The sequence below is a fragment of the Lutra lutra genome, chromosome 9, assembly GCF_902655055.1.
Source record: "Lutra lutra chromosome 9, mLutLut1.2, whole genome shotgun sequence".
Taxonomy (NCBI): Eukaryota; Metazoa; Chordata; class Mammalia; order Carnivora; family Mustelidae; genus Lutra; species Lutra lutra.
Genome location: NC_062286.1, coordinates 71452752 through 71465587, shown reverse-complemented (window position 1 = coordinate 71465587; position 12836 = coordinate 71452752). Strand labels below are relative to the sequence as shown.

General features: G+C 37.0%; 1 protein-coding gene across 28 annotated transcripts in view; it reads right to left on the bottom strand.

The window, feature by feature from the left end:
* NRXN1 (neurexin 1) overlaps nt 1-12836 on the bottom strand; it is a 1204011-nt gene that overhangs the window by 640144 nt on the left and 551031 nt on the right. For 18 of the 28 annotated variants that reach the window (XM_047745932.1, XM_047745934.1, XM_047745950.1 and 15 more), the window contains 2 exons: nt 6097-6300; nt 3535-3561 (listed from right to left, as the gene is read on the bottom strand). In XM_047745932.1, coding sequence (XP_047601888.1) covers nt 3535-3561; nt 6097-6300 — 231 coding nt within the window. The remainder of the gene's footprint in view (nt 1-3534; nt 3562-6096; nt 6301-12836) is intronic. The other 10 variants (XM_047745940.1, XM_047745955.1, XM_047745945.1 and 7 more) reach the window with 1 other exon arrangement.

The window sequence follows — 12836 nt, the reverse complement described above, 5'->3', positions numbered from 1 at the left end:
ACTCATTAATGATTGGTTAGTAATTTCTACAATAATTATTTTTTACAAAATAGTCTATAAATTGTCTTTTTTTCACTAATTCGAATATTTTTTTTCTCTTTATGGTAGAAGAATGTGACTTTAGAGTCCTTTCTCATCTACCTTTTTGAAATACTGTCCAGAGAAGAAATGATATGCATTAAAAGATGGTGGCTCTTTAAGCAACTTCCATACACAATTATTTCATGATGGCAGACTGTTGTTCTCAATATTGCAGTCGATTGAGAAGGTGCAAGAAATCCTACTATTCCTTTATTTCTATCGTGGATAGAAGAGAATGGAGTGTGGAAGATAACACACTTCCGTGCTCACCTTCCTGGTCATGAATCTGCACAAACTGACCTTAATTTAATTCCAAGGTGCAGATGAACAAACGTATTTTAGCAATGATATAAGATAATGGATGTCAGAGAGCTGGGATTGGTCTGGGACTGTGTGCCGAGACATTCCATTTGTAATCTGAAAGATCAAAGCATACATTTTGGCATTGAGATGACCACTATTCATAGAGATGGTTCTTTTTGAAAAAGTACCCTTTCCACACATGAAAATAAGCTTTTGATTTTTAAATGAAAGCAAGCTCTCTTTCCATTTAAAGATTCTTGACAGCTTTTCCTACGAAGAGGAAAAATGGTGGCAACAAGAATCTGCCAGAGATGATCTCTGGAATTCAAATCTGCCCTTTCTCCAAGGAAGCCAAACAAAAGATTCTGCCCCAGCCTGCCCACCAAAGACTGGTGGTGCATATATAAATGGCTGGAAAAGAAACACACCTGCCATCTCTGATGGTCCCACACGTCTGAATACATGCAGCTAGATCTTCTTTCCTCTTCACCTACTACCTATTCTTCAAGGGCAACGATTGGATAGTCTGGTACCATATATATTAACTTTTCCTTATCAAGTAACATCTGCTCTACCCTGAGGGTAGGAGCGGGGATGAAGGATGGAGCCACCAAAGGAAACAGCAGAGCAATTCTGAGTAAGTATAGAGAAGGTTAAAAATGTTTGCATCCAACCTTAATAATTTAGAGTTAATATTAATTCCCAACCTAAGATAATCTTTTACATTACAGTTTGTGTATTTGCTGTGGAAATTTCCTTAAAGATGTCATATTAATTTCATAATACAGTTGTATCTTAGGTATGATATAATTTTTAGAGACGATGATAGATGTTAGATGGCTGTGATTTAATAAATGTACATTCATTTTGGTTTCAGACAAACTTAAAGTTCACAGGGGATAAACGTAATAAACCAGCCACACAAACTACAAGTTATAATAAGGTACAGATATTTCAATTCATATTTTTACGGGGTAGGAAATGCACTCCAGGTGGAAATCTTTGCTTACTTAATCACTGTGAATTAGATTTGCATATTTGATATGTAAATTCCTCCCTCTCCTACCTTTGAGGAAAAACATGATTTCTTGATGGAATTTGGGGTTCTTGCCACATCTGCCCACTATTCCCCAAATAAAACAAAGGGAAAAGAAAATGAAAGTGTTACCTGCTCATTGAATGTTCTTTTCCAGTGACTGCTGTCAAGTTAAGGCATTTGCAGTCCTGTCCGAGGTGTGCACTGAGAGCTCACAGTCACTCATTTAATTCAAGTACTTTACATGTAACACATACTCCTTAAAAAAGGGAAAAATTTCACTAACCAGCAAAAACCTTTGTCCTCAAAGGTATTATTCTGTGGAATATCCAGAGGAAAAAAGACTGTGCTTAATATTAGAATCTCTTAATATAAGCCAACTGAAGAGAAGTGTCTAACAAGGATAATTAGACTACAAATATCTATTTCAAAAAGAGTCACTTATATAGCTTGAAAACACAGCATCACACTTGATTTGGTTAACTCCCATACTAGAATTCCAAATACTAGAGTTTATATAGTTACACTTAGTAAATTTAAACATTCATGCTTTATTATATGTTTAATAGAAATAAACAAGAGTACATAAAACGGGAGTCTAGAAAGGAGTATTTTCCTCCCATTATTTTCTCAGACTCAGGATGTATCAAGAACATCTATAACTGCATTAAGGCACAAATCTAGCTTTGGGAAAGTATTTCTTGATTGCCATTTTGCCCGCATGAGTGCCCCAGAGCTGAAAGCAAACTGGACATGGGTGTGAGACTCAAAAACTGTGCTCCTTCTCAGGAAGTGTGGGATGGGGTCTGAAAGGAGATGATGTAAATTTGAAAAGTCCTACCTGTGTGAGAGTTTCGAGAGATTACTTCAGGAACTGTTCTGTTCGAGATAATGTTTTATGCCTTGTATGAGAGTGTATCAATTTAATTTTTCATAAATCATGATTCAGTTACCTTTTTATTGCTATGATTGGAAAGATTCATATTTATGTTACTTTAAAATGAATACTAAAATATCTGAAGACAAATCTGAGCTATAAGACGCATGGTGTTCAAAGTAGTATGTATTTCATTAGTTAAAGCTTCTTGTTTTGTATGTTTAAGACCACCATTTTGTTCCTCAGAGGATGACATTGCTATTTGCAAACACAGCCAATGGTTTCGGGAGTAGACTTGATCAACTCACATTCAGCATTTTCCAAGGATATAGAAAATGTTTGTTCTCATTGACTAGAACAATGAGAGATTAGAATCTTGTTAGAACTGTTTTTATCTACATGGCTAACAACTTTGGTATCATTGGAAGATATTCCTTGATGTGGTCAGCAAAACTGGAAAGGAGAAAACCTAAACATTTACGTAAAGAAATAAAATGAATTTATTCTTAAGGTAATGCTACAACTCAAAATAAAATCACAGTCCTTATATCCTTTCAGGTTCTCTAGTCCATAGTCAAATAAAACTCAGTCCATGCATCTTTTCTGATTCATCATTTGGCATGCATATCACAGATTTGAAGGGTTTTGATTATTTTTGCAGATATGTGATGAGGATGTAAAAATTCATCATGTAAATACTCTTAATGAACAAGAAAAAAACTCTTAGGTAAGTAATTTTCTTTGTATATATACATATAACATTGAAAAATACATTTTTCTAAGTAGAATTTTGGTTGAATTTAGAAGAATTTAATAGTAGCTCTCAAAAGGAATTCAAAATTTGTTTCTATATTTTGAGTCAAGAGATTAAAAAAAGAAAGTGAAGGAAATACTACCCATGGTATTTTTTTCCTAATCTGGTGAAGAAAAGAGCTACCAGAGTCCGAGATCAGGCAAAATACAAATGCTACTTGCCTTATTCAAAGGTCTAGAGAGGTGTGTGCATCTTCTGCTCTAAAATATTTGTCACCTCTTTTAGATATAGGATCTAGAGGAGGAAAATCTTCAGCTGGACAGAATTCAAAATGAATTTTTACAACCCAGATGATGGACTGGCACACTTCCATAGTGAATTCATGAGTTTGATAAACGTCTTTGTCTTGCTTTCATTTTTTTCTGGACTAGCTTACATCATAATGGAGGAATAACATTTTAAAAATTTTGAATAGGCACTTACTGGAATTACAGTTAATCCTGATACAATCTAGATGGGGAAGAATAGATGAAAAATGAAAATTTATCCTTCAAGGTAATAGCTGCAGACATCCAATAAAATCACAGTCCACCCTTCCGGGGACAGACACATGCAAATATGGCCACTCCATATCATGTATTCTTTATATACTTCTAGAACCCAGATTCATTGTTATAAAACTTCACATTGGAAACAACAATAGGTTTTTTAAAAAAATGGCCAATTCAAACAAAGCTACATGGTGACAAATCTAAGTGAAAGAAAGCGTTGTTAACTGTCAAAGATGCTTGGCTTAGACTGGCTGCGACTTTCTCCCCATCTGTGAAAGAACATATCATTGTTTTCAGCATAATTAATTCAGCTCCGTCACAATGGGGTACAGTGCAAGCCCAGCTAGGCTCAGACATCTTGGACCTTCAGAGTCTAATATCCCACAAAGGCCAATAGAACTCTTGAGAATTGTGGTGATCAAATGGAGAGCAAGTTGAAGATATTCTAACTTTACCCTAATGTATTTTATTTTTGTTATTATCATTGGCTTAGGCAAAGAAGTTAGCAGCCAGATACTGGCTGGATTCCATGCCTTCTATTAATTGGAGGAAGAAAGAAACAACTGTATTTTCTTTTAGAAGCCTTCAGTAGCTAAGGGGTAATGTCATTCTTCAGAGCACACGAGCCTGTGCCTCTTTTAGGAGCTAACAATGTTATCTCTATGTGCTAAGTGTCATGGTTAACATGGGTATTGAGCTTCCTTTTCTTACACTTGCTTTTTCTATGAACACACATGATCTAAGAACAGAATGTCTGATCTGAATAACACAGACTGTGATTATAAGGGCTGTCTTTAAAGGACTGTGTGGGATGTTTTATGTTTATTTTATGTATAGATACATATTTGTTGGTTTTTGTTGTAATATTTAATGCCTTTGGGGAACATGAAAAATATAAACCTAGATTCTGTTTCCATATAGCTGAGTTTGTCATGTGTCGTCAACCGCATCAGAAAAGTGGTTGCAAACAGCCAAGGACCAGCACCTACACAACTCTTTCCACAGAATGCTTTGCTGTTGGAAAATTCCCATGAGTGTTTCCACTTTGGCTAGCAGCCCCTTTACTGCGATTAGGCAATTTCCTTTGATTTGTTGTAGTAACCTATCATTGTCACTAGAGGGAACTCTAACAGAACAGTAAATGACAGTGCACTGCATTCTTCAGTGATGTTTAAAAAAAACCCTTATTATTTTTTATTTAGCTAATATTAATTGAATGTAATTGTATTCAATAAGCTACCACTGAAATAATTTTATTCTTTATGAGCTACCATTCTGCCCAGCACAATTTGAAACTGTAGGTAGAGTTTCCACAAATGCCTCACCTCATCACATTTTGCTACTCTTTGTGTCAAACTATGTTTCAAATTTTATTTTTCTTTCTCCATTAATTTATTTTTGTGTGTGTTGAGCACTTCCAGGAAATACAGTAAAACCTCATTAATTTGTTCTCCTCTTGGAGCTACTGATAGTAACGAAACTTATTGGGCAGAATATTTATAATTGTTGACAAACAAAGATTGCCTGAGAAAAATTAAACAAGTTGTAAAAGATGAACTTCAGGAAGAAAACTGAATCCCAGTACTTCACTGTACACTGATGGCACAACTTGCATGAAATTACATTCTAATTACTGATAATTCTTATCCACCCATTAAAATCAGCCTAGTAACACCTTTCCTTAAGAAGCCTTCCTAGCTATCAATTTGTGTTTTGGAATGTAATTGAAAACAAAACTGCATATTTTTTTTAAGTCTACAATTCCAACTCTTTCTTAATTCGGCCTAACCTTCCCCCATATTTCATATAGCTTTTTGAGGTTTTACTGTAGTGACTCTCTCCTAATGCTACAATGAAGCAGGAAAGCATTATTTCTCTGTAGAAGAGCCTGTGTTTTAGTGTTCTCATGGCTGTTTGCTACGGGCCGCAGTCTTTGGGCATTGAAGGGTTGTGGATTGCTGTTTGATAGCAAAATATCACCACACAGTATTTCCAAACAGAAAAGATGGTGTACCACAAAGGTGACTAGTCAAAGGAGAAGCCCAGGGAGTACTGTAAAAGTAACTGTTGGTCTACCTCACAGAGCAGAAATTTGACATTTTGTGCAGATGTTATCTAAATAAAAGCAGATGGGTTTTTATTCATCTGAAAGGTATCCTCTATAGCAAATCAGAATACCAGTAAATACAACAATGGAAATTATTTGAGGCCTCTTCAAGCCTAACAATTTATACTTTCAATTGACCTCATTGGTACATACGGCTTCCCTTTTAAGAATCCTCAGTGGTAGAAATCACAAAATGGTAAATTATGTTCAACAAAGTGAAACAATCAAAAAAATGCCCCCAAAACCTAAATTAATTTAAATGATGAAAATGAGACCATTAAGTGTTTTAACTTTCCATGGCAAAACAGACTACTCGATAAATGTTTGCAGGCAAAACTGAACAAAAAGTGAAAAGTATTAGTTTTATGGGGGAAGGGGAGTTGTTACCTAGGTTGACCGTCAGTTTCACACGCCCTGCATCCAGCTCCAGGCGGAGGGTGTCTGCCGAGTCTCTGGAGGTGGTTGCCATGAGAATGCCATAGGCGCGCTGGGATCGGAACCGTAAGGACACGTCCTCAGCCTCCGTGTGCATCACCACTGGGAGCTGGATTTTCATAAACATACTCCCATCATAGCTCAGAACCGTTGCCTCTACAGATGGGAAGTGAATATCAAAGTTCTTGGTCAGTTTGGTACTAATTTATTCTGTGAAAAAGGACAGTGAGACCTATTAATGGCTTCTAGATAGAACACAACACTGCAAACGCAACTCATCTTCCTCAGAAATGAGCATTTTTTTTTTTTAAGCTGGGAAGAGAAGTCACCATAATGAGGACTTCTGTGAAGTCTGCTAAACCACAGGCACAGAGATGGCACTACTTCCCTTTTTGATCGCATAGCCCTTTCTAGCTATGGCATTCATCATGCTGGTTTATCGGTGTTCGTGTGTGTGTCTCTCCCTTCTCAAAGGCAGAGATCACATTCTTTTGTGTTAGCCACAGTATGAGCCTGGGTTGAGGCACTAAGTAAGCAATTACTTACTGCTTGTTTATACATGGCTAGGCCACTAGCTTCCCCAAATCTGCCTTTCCTCAACAAAATGAGGAGGTGCTAGCAGAGGATCTCTAAGGTTGTAGCCACCCTAAAAATCCATGATTCTAGAAGTTTCCATCATTATCTTCTTTCATAGTGTCTGCCTTCATAGGATCAAAAAAAGTAAAAGAAACGACTTAAATGTTAGAATAAGGTCAACATTTTACCAAAGGTGATGTTCAAAGAGAGAAAAAAAGTAGCTCCAAACAACATGTGGCGCTTCTTCTGAGTCACTTTGTTTAACAAGGTAACTAATTTTTACAAAGACACAAACTGAAATCTCATTTTAAGCTTTATTTACAGGGAAGGGGTAGCTGAAATCATCTTCTGTCAGCACTACCCTGGTGTTCTGAAAATGTGATGCTATCACCAAAAAGCCAATAACTATGTATTTTGGTAATACTGAATAAACATGACTGGGTCTGCAGAGTTTGCATGTTTTAGTTTGTGCTACTAAGCCAAAGTGGACTGCTTTAAGAGAGAAGTCGCTTAATACTGTATTAAACTCATAAAGAAGAGGACACCAGAAACTGTTGATCACAAAGTGCCTGCTTTAAGAAATAGAACACTTTAATGTTAAACACCATATGGTGGTGGAACGTTGCAAAACAAGTATGAGTAATTCTGCTTTCTCTCTGGTTCTGACAACGCAGAATATGCTTAACAAAAGAAAAACCAGCTGGAATTAAAGGAAACTTGGAAATTCTCATCATCTTGCCCATTTACATGGCACGATTAGCTTTACTGATACAGTTGCTTATTATTGGGACTTATTCTGGAGTTGTGGTTTTGCAAGTTTGTCTGTCAAAAAGTCAGGAGAGTCAAATATTTAATCATTAGTTGTTGTCATCACGGGACTGAATGCATATCCAAAACAGATAAAGAAAGAAAGGTTCCTTCTAGGTATACCTTCTTGGTGCTCTTCTCTTCCATCTGCCTCTTGATTTAAGGGATCTTGGTCAACTCCCCCTAATATTTATTAACAGCCTGACTTCTCTCCCGAGTTCCTTCATCCATCGCTCACTTAAGATTTCCAATTTAAATACTATAGTCACTCCCACCCCCATGAACCAACTCCACATGCTCCTTCACCAATGTTCTCCAGCTTAGTAAATGGCATAATCCCATTGTTCAGAACTTAGCTTTTCTGATTTTTCTCTTAAACTCTCTGCAATGCCCAATCTATGTGCAAGTCTATAAGTCTTGTAGGCTCTAATTCCAAGCCATTTTCTGAATTTATTGCTTCTTATCCTTATCACCAAAGTATCTCTGCCTTTGCTCCAATTACGCACCTAGACCACTATCATAGCTCCCTCAGCGGTTTTCCCATTTCTACTCTTTCTTCCTGTCCACAGCAGCCATGCTAAACTTTTAAAGAAATAAATCAGTTTATATCCCTACACTGCCTAAAGTATGTCTTCCCACCTCCCACCAATAGCTTTCCACTGCAGTTAGAATAAAAGCCGTACCGCTTTTCTACCTACAAGGTTCTCCGTGATCTGGCCCCAGCCCTTCTCCATGGCCTCAACCTTCAGCATCTCCACCACTTGTAAACTCCAGTCACACTGATTTCATCCCTCATTCAAGCACCTGCACTTGTGGACCCGTCTGTTTTAAAAGGCTTAACCCTAAACCTCTACATGGCTGGTTCCGTTGGCATTCAGGTCTCTGGTCAAATGTGACTTCAAGAGTTCTGCTCCAAGCACCCCACTGATCCTTCCTCCAATTATTCCATATCTACTTACTCATTTCTTCTTCTTCACAATTACCATTTCTTTTTTTTTTTTTTTTTTAAAGATTTTATTTATTTGTCAGAGAGAGAGAGGAGAGCGAGCGAGCACAGGCAGACAGAATGGCAGGCAGAGGCAGAGGGAGAAGCAGGCTCCCCGCCAAGCAAGGAGCCCGATGTGGGACTCGATCCCAGGATGCTGGGATCATGACCTGAGCCAAAGGCAGCTGCTTAACCAACTGAGCCACCCAGGCGTCCCAACACAATTACCATTTCTTATACGTTTCTATACTGTTAATCTGCTTCACCCTTTAGAATGTAAATGTTGTGAGGGCAGGGTTAGGCTCTCCTATACATTGTTCTAGCAGTAGCTGGGTACCTTGCAAAGGGCCAGGCACATAGAAGAGCTTCAGTATGTACTTAACTGAATTAAGGATTTCATTTGATACTGAAGATATATGAAAGAGCTTATTTTCATTTGGATATCAAGCTTACATAAATGCTCACTAAAGGAGTTAAGTATTGGGGTGCCTGGGTGGCTCAGTGGGTTAAGCCTCTGACTTTGGCTCAGGTGATGATCCCAGGATCCTGGGATTGAGCCCCGCATCAGGGTCTCTGCTTAGTGGGGAGCCTGCTTCCTCCTCCTCTCTCTCTCTCTGCCTGCCTCTTCCCCTACTTGAGATCTCTGTCTGTCAAATAAATAAAATCTTAAAAAAAAAGAAGTTAAGTATTTACTCTGCCTATTGTTAAGTGGAATCTAATTTTGGTAAAGTATGTGGACATGATATTTGCTGAAGTCTACTTTGAAGGACACACTGTGCCACAAATGACAGGCTAGCATCTATTTATCAAAATACCAGTCCTGTGGCTAGGCACTGACCTGACTTTGAGAAAATAAAATATAATCCTTTTTAAAATATAATGGTTCTACATTATACCACATATTTTTATTATTAGATAAGTTTCCTAACAGAAAAGCTGTAGTAGTTTACTCAAAACATAATTAAGGGGCACGTGGGTAGCTCAGTCAGTTAAGTATCTGACTCTTGATTTCGGCCCAGGTCATGATCTCAGGGGTTAGATCGCGCTCCACATCAGGCTTCACCATCAGCAGGGAGTCTGCTTGAGATTCTCTTTCTCTGCCTCTCCTTCTCTGCTCCTCCCACACCCTGCGTCCATGCTCTTCCTCTCTCTCTCTCTCTCTCTCTCTCACACACAAATTAATTAATTAATTAAAAAATTAAAACATTATTGTAAAACTATGGTGATCTCTAGGGAAAAAAAAGTGTTTCTTGTATAATATCAAGGGAGATTTGTTCTTTACTATTTCTTTGCCTAAACTAGAGCCAATCATTGTCCATATCTATAAAGCAACAAACACCTGAATAAACATTTAAAAGTCATTATCTATTACTCAGTTCCTCGGCATCATATTGATAAAAGAACTGAAATGTTGTTAATTTTCCTTTATTTAATCTATAAACCTAGTGTCTATTATTCAATAATCACATTTAAAAATGATTTTATAATCTTCTATAAAATGCAGCTTAATTTGATTAAAAACTAAGGAGGGGGAACATCCTTCTAGAAGTAGAGATGACTGACAATGGATCATAAACATAGTATGAAATACAATCCAAAGTTGGAAAATAATCAGAATCATTAGCCTATAACATTCTCCAAAAAACTGCAGGAATGAGATAATATAGTAAAGTAAATAAAACTTGAGTACATTTTAAATAATTCTCAATGTGAAAATAACTTGTTGATAAATGACAAATGAACACCTAAATGATTCCTCATAATTAGAGTTAATGTTTAATTAGACAAGAAATGGAAAATGTACAAGTTGGAGTCTAGAGTTGCCAAATAAATGGTAAACAACACTCTGACATTTGAAGGTTATGCTATTTGACAGCATCCTTTCACATTAGTAAAATTATCTTACCCCTTAGAATACAAAAGAGTACTTTAGAAGGCTAATTCCAATACAATACTTCCCAGAGGGGGAGAAAAAAGTTTCAGCTTTGTCTCCTGCATCTCCTTCCCCTTTGTCGTTAAGTTTGATAAATTTGCTTTTCTGTATTATTCCTTCTTGCCGTCTAAAGTGTACACCTGTGCTCAGTTTTGCCGAAAGGCAGTCACATATTGTGCCCAACGATGAAAATCAGACAGGGAGCCAAATTATATTGCTTTGACATCTGTCTCTCCATCTGTTAGTTTTAACAAACAAGTATAAAGCAGACCTCTGATTACAACATATACACATAACCAAGAATAATTTCTACATGGCCAAGTCTCCACAAATTCTCAGCTTTATTAAAAATAAAGTAGGAGGGAAAATGCTGAATTTAATTTATATTCAATTGCACATTATTTCTATATTACTCTTCCTTATGGGATCGATGCACATAAAAAATACTATTTTCCTTAATTGCCTAGGTCAGCAAATACTCTTTCTTATAAATTCCTTTGCTTACTTAATGCAGAATAAAAATTTCCTATAGTAATGTGACTGCAATATTAATCCTCAGGCTGCATTATCTAAGCGCTTGAACACACTTTTTATTTACTATGAACAATAATCTTTATAAATTATCAATTATTGCTCAGTAATAGTAAGACGGAGACCACTAGTACCTTTATTATCATTATTATTTTTTAATTTCAGGAGTTGTCCATCAACTCTTAGGTGATTAACACCCTATTGTGATCAGAGTATATCTGGAGAAGAACCACAGTCAAAGCTCTTTCTTTTGAATTGGAAACCCCAAGGGTTGGGCACGATCCTATGTTGACTGAACTAGGGCATAGCTGGGAACTGGACAGAAGCCAAATTCTGTGGTATTGAGCATGACAAGCATCCCACATCACCACTGTTCTCAGGAGATACCATAATGTGAGCAAGAAAATTAATTCTGAAAAACAAAGACTTCTAACAATACGCTGGGTGGTCTGGAAACAAAAATCGCACAAAAATGACCATTTTTTCCTCAACACACAACCAACCTGGAGACAAAGAAATCTGCAGAAATTTCTAGCCACCTGTCAGATAAAAATGTATGCCGGATCCCAGTGATGAAGCTTGCTATTAAATTCTCATTTGCAAATCTACATATGCTTGCCACCCCTCCTTCTAATTATTGTGAAATAAAAATATTCCCTTTCCCTCATTCTGGCTCAGGAAGCTTGACAATTTCTATTTTTATTTCTGCCATATGTAGTAGCAGGATCTTGCCACAGGGTGGTACACCACACATATTTAACTGAAGGCTTTTGGAATCTGTGTGACAGTTCCGGCGATAGCCTTTTCCAGCTTCACTTAAGCAGGAAGCATCAGTGTAACTGGCAGCTCTCTGGGTGATTAAGAAGAAAACAACAGCTTAAATCATGCAGGCCTGCGAATCTCCCATTATGTCTAAGTTGTAATATGTCTTACAAACTTTGTTGCCTTTTTGGTGGTTACTGTTGGCCCCTTTTGCCAGTTTCTGAAGACCATACAATGAAACAAATAAACTGAAATTTGAGAAGGAAATGAGAAGAGGGAATTCACAGAGAATATACACCTTACACTTGAAACTACACAGAAATATCTCACCTCTAATGACAATGGATAGGAATTGCAATTCAGTACTAGGAGAATGAATGAATCTAGGTGATTAATATACTTACCCATCTATTGACCTATCTAACTGTAGAGTGCAGAACAGTAACAGTATTTCGGTTGGTAATTTAAGATCACTATTAGTTTATTAAATTATTTATTACTATTTTCAGATTGATTCATGTTAATAATAGAACTGATAAACTGAATCTCTTCATTAAGACAGAGAACCAAAGTCACATCTCAACTTTGGAGTCTAGAAAATCACTGTTTTTGTTCTCTAGGAAGTATGAGCTTAAACAAATTAAACGATTTCAGGATGGAAAGGGGTAAAGAAAACTAAATGTACATAGTTTATACAATACACAACAGGAGCTTTCAGGCTAAATGTCTAATGCAGAGTTATTTGAAGCCTCAGAGGACAATGGAACAACTCATCAATAGTTTTCCATATTGATTTTTTTGTTCCATTGTTGAAAATGAGTGGCAATGGGTATAGTGACTAAAGCATTTATCTGATACTCTTAGGTCGATGGGAGGACTTTGTCCCTCTGCTGTTCTCCCTTTAGTCTGCAGACAAAGAGTGGTTTGTCTTTGCTCTTCATTCTTCACTTTATCCTTATTCTTCTCCTTCTAATGGGAGAGGAAAAGAAAAAAAAAAATGTAGCTGTGCTTCCTACTAGAGAAGAAAGGAAGGGAGCTGCTCAGAAACCCCGCAGACACACTGAGCCTTAATACCACAGAGGTAAATACAGCAGAGGT